The sequence below is a fragment of the Salvelinus sp. IW2-2015 genome, unplaced genomic scaffold (genome assembly GCF_002910315.2).
Source record: "Salvelinus sp. IW2-2015 unplaced genomic scaffold, ASM291031v2 Un_scaffold495, whole genome shotgun sequence".
Classification (NCBI taxonomy): Eukaryota; Metazoa; Chordata; class Actinopteri; order Salmoniformes; family Salmonidae; genus Salvelinus; species Salvelinus sp. IW2-2015.
Genome location: NW_019942562.1, coordinates 454,364 through 466,776, shown reverse-complemented (window position 1 = coordinate 466,776; position 12,413 = coordinate 454,364). Strand labels below are relative to the sequence as shown.

The following is a 12,413-nucleotide window of genomic DNA, read 5'->3' as shown; positions in this document are numbered from 1 at the left end:
TTGTCCATTTAAAACGTTTAATTAGTCTTCCAAAATGCAATAAATTACATGCACACATTTACACATTATACACGTTCTTCTATGACTGTCATCAATACATTGCATATTCCTCTGAATCTTTTAAACACGAGTCCCATACAATGAAATATTTGTTGAACTGGGTTTCAGTATAACGTCCCCGATCCGAGAACCAAAGAGTGCTGTATCGAGTTGGGGGCCTGGAGGTGAGAATTCATGGCACCAGCCGCGGAGTACCAAGAGGCGGAGTTTTCCAAAAAGGTGGATGCCGCCGAGTTGTTGTTCTGTGCCTGGTGGCTGTGAGGCCTGGACGGGCCCTGCGTGTCCCAGACGGCGGGTGAATGAGGAGAGTTGCAAGCCATGGGATCGCTTGAGCTCGGGCTGTGTTCCGGTGGGAGTTCGCCGTTCTTCATGATTTTCTTCAGTTTCGACCTTTTGTTCTGGAACCATATTTTGACCTGGGGATGGATGAGAATGATGTTAAAACGAGTTCATAAATAAAAGCATATTAAAACCCACAAATTTCATAATACTAAAGTATTCATATGAAGTAAGCATTGGGGCGATGTGTTTTCGTTAATTACGCACACATTACGCATGAAATGTATATTGTAAACGTAATGCAATTTTGAACGGACAATTCCAGTGAAGGATAACAACATAGAACAAGTGATCATTTTGATTTAAAAAACTAAACAAAATAGAATGCAACTTTGAACAGACAATGAAGTTGAAGAATAGTAAGCTATTTACCTGCGTTTGCGTGAGTCCCAACGAAGCCGCGAGCTCTGCTCTCTCCGGCAGCGCGAGGTACTGTGTATTCTGAAATCTCCGCTGCAGGGCGGCGAGCTGAAAACTGGAGTAGATTGTTCTTGGTTTTCTGATTTTCTTGGGCTTTCCGTTTACCATCCTCACTTCAGGTTCTGCTACCTCTTTTTCTGAAAGAAAGAAATTACTTTATATGTGGTGTATAAACGAACTAAGTATAAAGTATTTGCACAATGCAGTCATATTTCCCGGTTATACCATCTATTTCAGAGAGATCAAATCAAGAGGACATCCCGTGGACAAATGTCTCTTAAGGAGGGCTCTCTGTCGATTTATAAACAAATAGATTGAAGCAAATGGGTTTAGCAGAGTCTAACCGGTAAAGGAAAAGTGTCATTTTTACAGAATTACTTTCAGAAAAATGTGTGCCCCTTTACCGAATTTAATTTCAAGAATTTTACCATGGTGTAAAATATCTTTGCTTCAAATAGGCTATTCGCGTGTAAAAAATTGTGTGAGAGCTCGAACAAAGCATACACTTGATTAAATAACAACAACAATAATAACAACAACAACAACAACAAGAATAATAATGTAGGCTAATTACCTTGCGGACTTAATGGCTGTGGTTGTACTCTGCTATAAGTTCCAGCATATTGGTGGTAAGCAGAGGCTGTGTATGCGCTGTAGTCTGGGTATGTTTTTGCAGGGTAATTTCCCGCAGATCCGTTTACGCCGTGGTACTGGTATTGATAGGCATTGAGCGGTTTCCCATACGAGGTGGAGTTAGGCGAACAATAGCCATGGTGCACTGCTCCAGCAGGGCTGTAGTAGCCAGAATCCGTGGCCGTAGACTCGGGTAGCGTAGGAGATTCCTGAGACGGGTGATGCATGGTGGTGGAAAGCTGAAAAGGGTTCTGGAAGTCGGCAGGTTTGATACTCGGAATCCTTCGGTCGAATACTCCAGTCATAGTTCGAAGCAGCAACGTTAAAGGGAAGTCTGTTTCCACTGAGACGTCTGAAGACTGAGTGAAGACTACACTTGCATTGTGTGATGTGTGCTTTCGCCGACGGGCTCTCTCGAACTGCTGCCAGCCCCACAGCAAAGACCTGGTTAAATCCTAAATTGCGCTCTTACGCACTGCAGGGAGGATCTGGTTCCATTGGCCAAGGCGCGCAGGCAGCATACACCCCAACTCGCTCGACCAGTTTGCCATAGGCGATATACGACTCAGGCTATACTTTGTTGTGTTTTTACTATCAATCAAAACGGGCAATTAAACTGGGTGTCATGTCATCGATTGACAATTTAGGGTGGTAAATTGCAGTTTCCAAAACGTCCACAAGAATATATCAGTCTATCATGAGCTTCAGTATTAAAACATTACGACTGTTGGTTGTATTATCTGCCTTTGACAAACGAAACAAAATAAAGAAATTACTACAGTATTTATCTTAATTTTGATTGGACTTGATGCACATTCAGAAATGAAACTGTTTCGATTGCCTCCAAATAAAATGCAGGTAATGCAACGAAAATATCAAACTAGATTTCTGTTTTACTAGCATATTTATAAATAAATAACCAGTCACTCACATGTGCCATGAAACAATATTTTTGTTTGTTTTTACTCCATATTGTGAGTCGACTGGCCTATATGTCCAATGTATAAAATGTATCTGTTCAGAAGAGTCCTTTGATCATTCATTTGTAGGCCTATGTTCATTTTAAAATTACAGCAAGGTCTACATCATAACGATTAACATTTCTGCATCAAATTCATTATTAGACACGTGAAACTCTATGGAAACTACTTTATTAAACTCGATGATTTGTTTGTCAACAACAGGCACGTTAAACCTCACCAAAACGCATTGAAACAATACAATACGCATTTACTTAATAAAACGACCAAACTCTGTAGGGTTTGTGGATGGTGCACGCACCTGAACAACGCGCGTATTGTGGTAAAATAGCGCCGCTCTGTGGTGAATGAGGGAATGTACGATCCCCTTGATGCTTGCAGTAGAATCAGCACCGCCACACGCAACAATACATTCATTCCTGTCATTGTGGGGGCCGGGTATCATTTGTAGCCGGATACTCAAAATGTAGGTAGGCTATTGTTGCATACCGTAAGTAATCAATCAATCCAAAATAATGAAGGTTTATTTAATTGTTATAGGTCTATTCATTGGAGACCTATAGGCCTATATTACCATGAGGTATAGTCTAACGATTTAATTATTTTGTGCATATTACATAAGAAGTGAATGGGATGAGTCCTCTGAATAGACTAGAATAACTTTTGTGAGAAACAGAAATGCATCTATCTCTACCCCAACAAATACACACACACTTGGAGAGGAACAGGGTTAGCCACCGGGTAGCAGCACTCCTGGATCGAGAGCAGTTTTTAGGGGTAAAGTGACTTGCTCAAGGGCACAATGGAAGGAGATGGTTCCCAGGATCGGACGCAGCAGCCCTCAGCAGGCTGCCAGTTCAGTTCCGAGTTTTTCCACAACTTTCCGGATACTGGTCTGCCTCTCTAACCTCTGGCCACCTCTTTTCTGTTTCAGGTAAGCCTACAAGCGGAATTCAAGCGGAAGTACATTTTTAATAAGGAGTTGGCTGGGTCCATAAACTCAGTATAGCATGTTAGGTGAACCAGAATCTGGGCAGAGGAGGAGAAGATGCATATGACAAGTCTCCTCTCGAGGCCAGTTTGCTAATCATTTTCCCATTAGACAGCTTTGCAAGCATTATAATGTCAAAATAGATTAGTTACCCACCACATATGGAGTTTCGCTGAGCAACGATATTAATTTACTGCGGTCACGCCTAGTATGTACTTCCAAAAAAGGTCTAAATAAAAATTCACAAGCAACCGAAAAAATTGTCTGGAAATAATCAGTATTGTTGTTTACCAAGTGTGCATGCCCAAATCCACCTCTTAGGCACCTCCAATAAAAACACTCATTACTGCCCCCCACAGGTCGGCTGATCCAGCAGCAGTACAGTATCCCGAAACATCATTGATTTTATCGCTTACAACAGTGTATGAACGTCATGTCAACCTGTTGTTTCACACACGCTACACGGAGCGCAATAATATATATTATTTTTTGTAAGTAGATTAAGTAGACCATATAGGGTATTTTTGGTATTTGGTATTTTATTAGGATCCCCACTAGCTGTTGCAAAAGCAGCAGCTACTCTTCCTGGGGTCCACACAAAACATGAAACATGACATAGTACAGAACATTAATAGGCAAGAAAAGCTCAAGGACAGAACTACATCAATTTTTTTGAGTTACGTTTTTAGAGTGATCTTTTCGAAGAAGTGGATTTGGAGCATGCAAAACAATACACATTATTTCCAAACAATATATTTTTTCAGTTGCTTGTACATTTTTTTGGAAGTACATACCGGGCTTGATGGCAGTAAATGAAGATAGTTGCTMAACGACACTCCATATTTGGTTATAAACAAACATATTTTGACATTATAAATTATTGCAGTACAACCTACTTTACCTACTGAATCTACTGTACCGACCTACTGTATCTAACTACTGTACCTACCTACTGTATCTACCGCACCTACTGTACTGACTGCACCTACTGCACCTACTGTACCTTCCTACTTTATCCACCTACTGTATCTACTGTACCTTCCTACTTTATCTACCTACTGTATCTACTGTACCTACTACATCTACTGTATCTACTTCACCTACTGTATCTACTTTCCCTACTGTATCTACTTAACCTACTGTACCTACTGTACCTATTGTATCTACTTAACATACTGTACCTACTGTATCTACTGTACATATTGTATTTACTTAATCTACTGCATCTACTGTACCTACTGCATCTACTGTACCTACTGTACCTACCTACTTATCTACCCACTGTACTACTGTATCTACTTCACCTACTGTATCTACCTACTTCCTACTGTATCAATCAATTTTTCAATCAATTTTATTTTATATAGCCTACTTCTATGTACTGTGTATAGATCTATGTATCTATGTACTGTACCTACTGTATCTACTGCTTCTACTGTACCTACTGTATCTACCTACTTTCCCTACCGTCCTACTTAACCTACTGTACCTACTGTAGATAATGTATTACCTAATGTACCTACTGTACCTACTGAGTTTCTACCCACTGTACCTACCAATTTTATCTACCTACTGTACCTACCCACTGCATCTACTTTACCTACTATCAACCTACTGTACCTACTGTATCACCTACTGTATCAACCTACTGTATCACCCTACTGTACCTACTGTGCCTACTTAACCTACTATACCTAGTGTACCAACTGTATCTACCTACTGTACCTACTGTATCTATCTACTGTATCTACTTCACCAACAGTATTACCAACTGTAGCTACTATATCTACCTACTGTTCCTATGTACTCCTCTTACTTACTGTATCTACTACCTTCCTACTGTAGTACTGTACCTACTGTGTCTACCTACTGTAACTACTGTATTTACCTACTGTAACTATGTATATTCTACTGTATCACTTCACCTACAGTATCTATCAACTGTAGCTACTATATCTACCTACTGTTGCTACTGTATCTACCTACTGTACTTACTGTATCTACCTACCTCCCTACTCCCTACTGTATTACTTACCCCCCTACTGTACCTACGGTATCTATCTACTGTACCTACTTTCTACGTATCTCTGACTACCTATGTTATATACTGCTACTGTATCAACATACTGTATTATCCTACTGCCCTATGTACCTACTGTATGTACTACTTTCCTACTGTAACTGTACATATTTCTCCTACTGTACCTGCTGTACCTACCTACTGTAATAATGTACCTGCTTTACCTACTGTATCTACCTACTGTACTTACTGTATATCTACTGTACCTACTGTATCTACCTACTCCCCCTACTGTACTTACTGTATCTACTGTACCTACTACCCCCTACTGTACCTACTGTATGTACCTACTGTACTACTGTATATACCTGTATATACTTTACCTACTGTATCTACCTACTGTATCTACTGTACCTACCTACTGTATATACTGTACCTACTGTATCAACATACTGTATATACCTACTGCCTACTGTACCTACTGTATGTACTACTTCCCTTACTGTACTGTACATATTTCTCCTATGTACCTGCTGTTCCTACCTGCTGTACCTACCTACTGTATCTACTGTACCTTCCTACTTTATCTCCTACTGTATGACTGTACTACTACATCTACTGTATCTACTTCACCTACTGTATCTACTTTCCCTACTGTACCAACTGATCTACTTAACTACTGTACCTACTGTACCTATTGTATCTACTTAACATACTGTACCTACTGCATCTACTTACCTATTGTATTTACTTAACCTACTGCATCTACTGTACCTACTGCATTTACTGTACCTACTGTACCTACCTACTTTATCTACCCACTGTACCTACTGTATCTACTTCACTACTGTATCTACCTACTTTCCCTACTGTATCTACTGTATCTATGTACTGTACCTACTGTATCTATGCTTCTACTGTACCTACTGTATCTACCTACTTTCCCTACATACCTACTTAACCTACTGTACCTACTGTAGCTAATGTATCTACCTAATGTACTCTGTATCTATCTACTGTACCTACTGAATTTCTACCCACTGTACCTACCAATTTTATCTACCTACTGTACCTACCCACTGTACTACTGCATCTACTTTACCTACTATCAACCTACTCTACCTACTGTACCTACTTGTACCTACTGTGCCTACTTAACCTACTGTACTAGTGTACCAACTGTATCTACCTACTGTACCTACTGTATCCACCTACTGTACTACTGTATCTATCTACTGTATCTACTTCACCAACAGTATCTACCAACTGTAGCTACTATATCTACCTACTGTTCCTACTGTATCTACCTACTGTACTTACTGTATCTACCTACCACCCTACTGTAGTTACTGTACCTACTGTTCTACCTACTGTACCTACTGTATTTACCTACTGTACCTAACTGTAATCTATTACGGTATTTAATTTACATTTAAGTCATTTAGCAGACGCTCTTATCCAGAGGACTTACAAATTGGTGCATTCCACTTATGACATCCAGTGGAACAGCCACTTTACAATAGTGCATCTAAATCTTTTAAGGGGGGGGGGGGGGTGAGAAGGATAACTTTATCCTATTCCTAGTATTCCTTAAGAGGTGGGGTTCCAGGTGTCTCCGGAAGGTGGTGATTGACTCCGCTGTCCTGGCGTCGTGAGGGAGTTTGTTCCACCATTGGGGCCAGAGCAGCGACAGTTTTTGACTGGGCTGAGCGGGAACTGTACTTCCTCAGTGTAGAGAGGCAGCAGGCCAGAGTGGATGCACGGAGTGCCCTTGTTTGGGTGTAGGGGCCTGATCAGGAGCTGGAGAGTACTGGAGTGCCGTTCCCCTCACAAGCTCCGTAGGCAAGCACCATGGTCTGTAGCGGATCGAGCTTGCAAACTTGGAAGCCAGTGGAGAGAGCGGAGGAGCGGGGTACTGAGAAACTGGAAGTTGAACACCGACGGGCTGCGGCGTTCTGGATGAGTTTGGTAGGGGTTTAATGGCACAGGCAGGGAGCCCAGCCAACAGCGAGTTGCAGGTAATGCAGACGGGAGAGTGACAAGTGCTGATAACCTGCGCCGCTTCTGTGTGGAGCAGAGGTCGTACTCGCGATGTTGTAGAGCATTGAACTAAGAACGACACCGCCTTGAGTTAGTTGAAACGACAGGGTGTTGTCCAGGATCACGCCAAGGTTTTGCGCGTCTGGAGCGAGGCACAATGAGTTGGTCAACCTGATGGCGAGCATCATGGAGAGGGCAGTCCTTCCCGGGAGGAGAAGCAGCTCCGTCTTGCCGAGGTTCAGCCTGAAGGTGCGTGATCCGTCATCCACACTTGATATGTCTTGCCAGACATGCAGAGATGCGGATCGCCACCTGGTCATCAGAAGGGGGAAAGGAGAAGATTAGTTGTGTGTCGTCTGCATAGCAATGATAGGAGAGCACATGTTGAGTTAATGACATGAGCCAAGTGACTTGGTATTAGCGAGAATGGAGAGGCGCTAGAACAAGCCCTGGGGACCACCAGTGGTGAGAGCGTGTGAGGAGACAGATTCTGCGCACGCCACCTGGTAGAGGAGCGACCTGTTCAGGTAGGACGCAATCCAAGCGGGGCGCGCCGGAGATGCCCAACTCGGAGAGGGTGAGAGGAGGATCTGATGGTTCACAGTCGAAAGCAGCCGATAGTCGTAGAAGGATGAGAGCAGAGGAGAGAGAGTTAGCTTTAGCAGTGCGGGAAGCGCCTCCTGATACAAGAAGAGCAGTCTCAGTGAATCTAGTCTTGAACCTGACTGATTCGATCAAGAAGTCATTCTGAGAGGAGATAGCGGGAGAGCTGGCCAGGACGGCACGTTCAAGAGTTTTGGAGAGAAAAGAAGAAAGGGATACTGGTCTGTAGTTTGTTGACATCGGAGGGATCGAGTGTAGTTTTTTCAGGAAAGGGGCAACTCCGCTCTCTTGAAGACGGGAACGGACGTACCAGCGGTACAGGGATGAGTTGATGAGCGAGGTGAGGTTAAGGGAGAAGGTCTCCGGAAATGGTCGAGAAGAGGAGGGGATAGGGTCAAGCGGCAGGTCGTTTGGGGCGGCCGGCCGTCACAAGAGCGAGATTTTCATCTGGAGAGAGTAGGGGAGAAAGAGGTTCAAGCACAGGTAGGGCAGTGTGGCAGAAACCAGCGGTGTCGTTTGACTTAGCAAACGCAGGATCGGATGTCGCGACCTTCTTTTCAAATGGTTGACGAATCACTGCAGAAGGGAGGAGCGGGGGGGGGGGGGGAGGGAGGAGGATTCGGAGGGAGGAAAGGGTGGCAAAGAGCTTCCTAGGTTAGAGGCAATGCTTGGATTTAGAGTGTAGAAAGTGGCTTTAGCAGCAGAGACAAGAAGAGAAATGTAGAGAGGAGGGAGTGAAAGGATCCAGGTCCGCAGGGAGGCGAGTCTCCTTTCCTCCGCTTCGGCTGCCCGGAGCCCTGTTCTGTGAGTCGCAATAGTCGTCGAGCCACGGAGCGGGAGGGGAGGACCCGAAGCCCCGGCTGGAGGATAGGGGACAGAGAGAGTCAAAGATGCCAGAAAGGGAGGAGAGGCGAGGGTTGAGAGGCAGAATCAGGGAGATAGGTTGGAGAGCGTTGGAAGCAGAGGAAGAAGATAGATGGAAGGGAGAGAAGTAGCGGCGGGAGAGAGAGCGAAGGTTTGGACGCGCGATACCATCCGAGTAGGGGCAGTGGTGGGAAGGTTGGATGAAAGAGCGAGAGGGAAAGGATACAAGGTAGTGGTCGAGGACTTGGAAGGGTTCAATGAGGTTAAGTGGAAGAACAGCAATCTAGTAAAGATGAGGCTCCGAGGTATTGCCTGCCTTGTGAGTAGGGGGGGAACGTGAGAGGTGAGCGGCAAAAGAGGAGGAGTGGAAAGAAGGAGGCAGAGAGGAATCGAGTCACAAGGTTAGACGTGGGGAGGTTAAAAGGTCGCCCAGGAACGCTATGAGAGGGAGCCGTCCTCAGAAAGGAGCTTATCAAGCATCAGCTCATTGCATGAACCTCTCGAGGAACTGGAGGGCGATAAATGATAAGATGTTTAAGCTTGAAAGGCTGGTAACTGTGAAGCATGGATTCAAACGGAGGACGATAGACAGATGGGTAAGGGGAGAAAGACGAGAATGACCACTTGGGAGAGATGAGTCCCGGTTGCCACACACTCCGCTGACCAGAACTCCTCGGGTGTGTGCGAAACACGTGGCGGACGAAGAGAGAGCAGTAGGAGTACAGTGTATCTGTTGGTGGATCCATGTTTCCGTCAGTGCCAAGAAGCGAGGACTGGGAGGGAAGGCATAGGCTGAGATGAACTCTGCCTTGTTGGCCGCCAGCATCGAGTTCCAGAGGCTACCGGAACGCTGGAAACTCCACGTGGTCGTGCGCCGGCTCACACAGAATTAGCGTGCCGCGGCGCACGCTTGGGTTGGAGCGTGTGATGGTCTGTGCAGAGGGAGAGAAACAGGATGAGACAGCACATAGTTTGACAGGCTACAGAAGAGCTACGCTAATGCAAAGGAGATCTGGAATGAAAGTGGCTGCACCGTCTCGAGTCAAAAGTTAGCTTACGTACAAGAATCTAGTGACTAAAATGATTAAATGATTACAGTACTGCTGAAGTGGCTAGCTGGCAGTCGGCTGCGTTGTTGACTTTGTAGGCTAGCTTGGCAGTGGCTGCGTTGGTTGACACTACAACTAATTCAAGCGTTCGTTGATGAGTGTAATAGGTTCCTACAGTGCTGCTATGCGGTGGGCTAGCTGGCTAGCAGCAAGTGTTGATTACGTACTTGCGTTAAAAGACACGCAATAGCTGGCTAGCTAACTAGAAGAATCCTCAGCCTACACAGATTATCTTTGATACAAGGACGCTATGTAGCTAGCTATGAGCTAGCTAATCAACAAATCAAACGTTGTACTGTAATGAAATGAAATGAAAATGTGATACTACCTGTGGAGCGAAGCGAGAATGCGACCGGGTGGTTGATGGGGGTAGATTCTTATTCGGTAGACGTTGGCTAGCTGTTGGCTAGCTAGCAGTGTCTCCTAGTTAAGGACGGACAAATAGCTGCTAGCCTAACCTCGGTAAATTAAGATAATCACGTCTAAAAACTAGCCTCCTAAACTACACAATTATTTGGATACGAGACAGCAAAACAACTAATGTAGCCTGCTAACATCCACTATTTCGAGGCTATCTACTTCACCTACAGTATTACCAACTGTAGCTTACTTATTCTACCTACTGTTCCTCTGTATTACTACTGTACCTACTGTATCTAACCTACCTCCTACTGTTTTACTGTATCTACTACCCCTATGTAGCCTACTGTATCTATCTACTGTACCTACTTTCCTACTGTATCACTTGTAATACTACTGTATATACTGTATTATACTTTACCTACTGTATCTACATACTGTATTACATAACTGTACTACCTACTGTACCTACTGTATCGACACTGTATATACCGACTGCGCCTACGTACCTTACTGTATGTACCTACTTTCTACTGTACTGTACATATTTCTCCTACTGTACTGGCTTGTACGCCTACCTACTGTAATAATGTAACCTGCTTTACCTACTGTATCTACTACTGTACCTACTGTACTTCCTGTATCTATCTAACTGTAACCCTGTATCTAACTACTCCCCTACTGTAGTTCCTGTATCTACTGTACCTACTTACCCCCTACTGTACGGTACTGTATGGTCTACTGTACCTACTTTCCTATGTATATATGTATATAACTTTACTACATTATCTACCTACTGTATTACTGTATCTACCCTACTTGTTTTAAAATATACTGTACTACTGTATGCGACATACTGTGTATACACTGGCCTACTTGTACTACTGTATATGTACCTACTTTCCTTACTGTGCTTGGTACATATTTCTAACTACTGTACTGGCTGTTCCTACCTGCTGTATTACCTACTGTAATAATGTATCTGCTTTACCTACTGTATCTATCTACTGTACCTACTGTATCTATCTACTGTATCTACTGTACCTACTGTATCTACCTACTACCCCTACTGTAGTTACTGTATCTACTTACTCTCCCTACTGTACCTACTTTACCTACTTTACCTACTGTTACTACCTACTTCCCCTACTGTACCTACTGTATCAACTGTACCTACCTACTGTATATACTGTACCTACTCTATCTACATACTGTATATACCTACTGCCCTACTGTACCTACTGTATGTACCTACTTCCCTTACTGTACTGTACATACTTATCCTACTCTACCCACTGTACCTACCAACTGTATCTACTGTACCTACTGTATCTACATACTGTACCTACTGTACCTATCTATTGTATATATCTACTCTACCTACTGTACCTACTTACTGTATCTATCTACTGTACTTACTGTACCTACTGTATCTATCTACTTCCCCTACTGTAGTTACTGTATCTACTATACCTACTGTATTTACTTACTTCCCCTACTGTACCTACTGTATCTAACTACTGTACTTACTGTATCTATCTACTGTATATATCTACCTCCCCTACTGTATCTACTGTACCTACTGTATCTACTTACTTCCCCTACTGTACCTACTGTATCTACTTACCCCCTACTGTACCTACTTACTTCCCCTACTGTACCTACCTACTGTATACACTGTATATACTGTACCTACTGTATCTAAATACTGTATATACCTACTGCCCTACTGTACCTACTGTATGTACCTACCTCCCCCTATTGTACTGTACAGTCGTGGCCAAAAGTTTTGAGAATGACACAAATAATAATTTTCACAAAGTCTGCTGCCTCAGTGTCTTTAGATATTTTTGTCAGATGTTACTATGGAATACTGAAGTATAATTACAACCATTTCATAAGTGTCAAAGGCTTTTATTGACAATTACATGAAGTTGATGCAAAGAGTCAATATTTGCAGTGTTAACCCTTCTTTTTCAAGACCTCTGCAATCC

General features: G+C 43.4%; 1 protein-coding gene across 1 annotated transcript; it reads right to left on the bottom strand.

The window, feature by feature from the left end:
* On the bottom strand, window positions 1-1,892 carry dlx5a (distal-less homeobox 5a). Its single transcript, XM_023975474.3, has 3 exons — window positions 1,394-1,892; window positions 772-956; window positions 1-476 (listed from the first exon to the last, which is right to left on the bottom strand). The coding sequence occupies exons 1-3, from the start codon at window positions 1,755-1,757 to the stop codon at window positions 165-167; spliced, it is 861 nt and encodes a 286-aa protein (XP_023831242.2). The 5' UTR covers window positions 1,758-1,892; the 3' UTR covers window positions 1-164.
* Window positions 1,893-12,413: the final 10,521 nt, after the last annotated feature.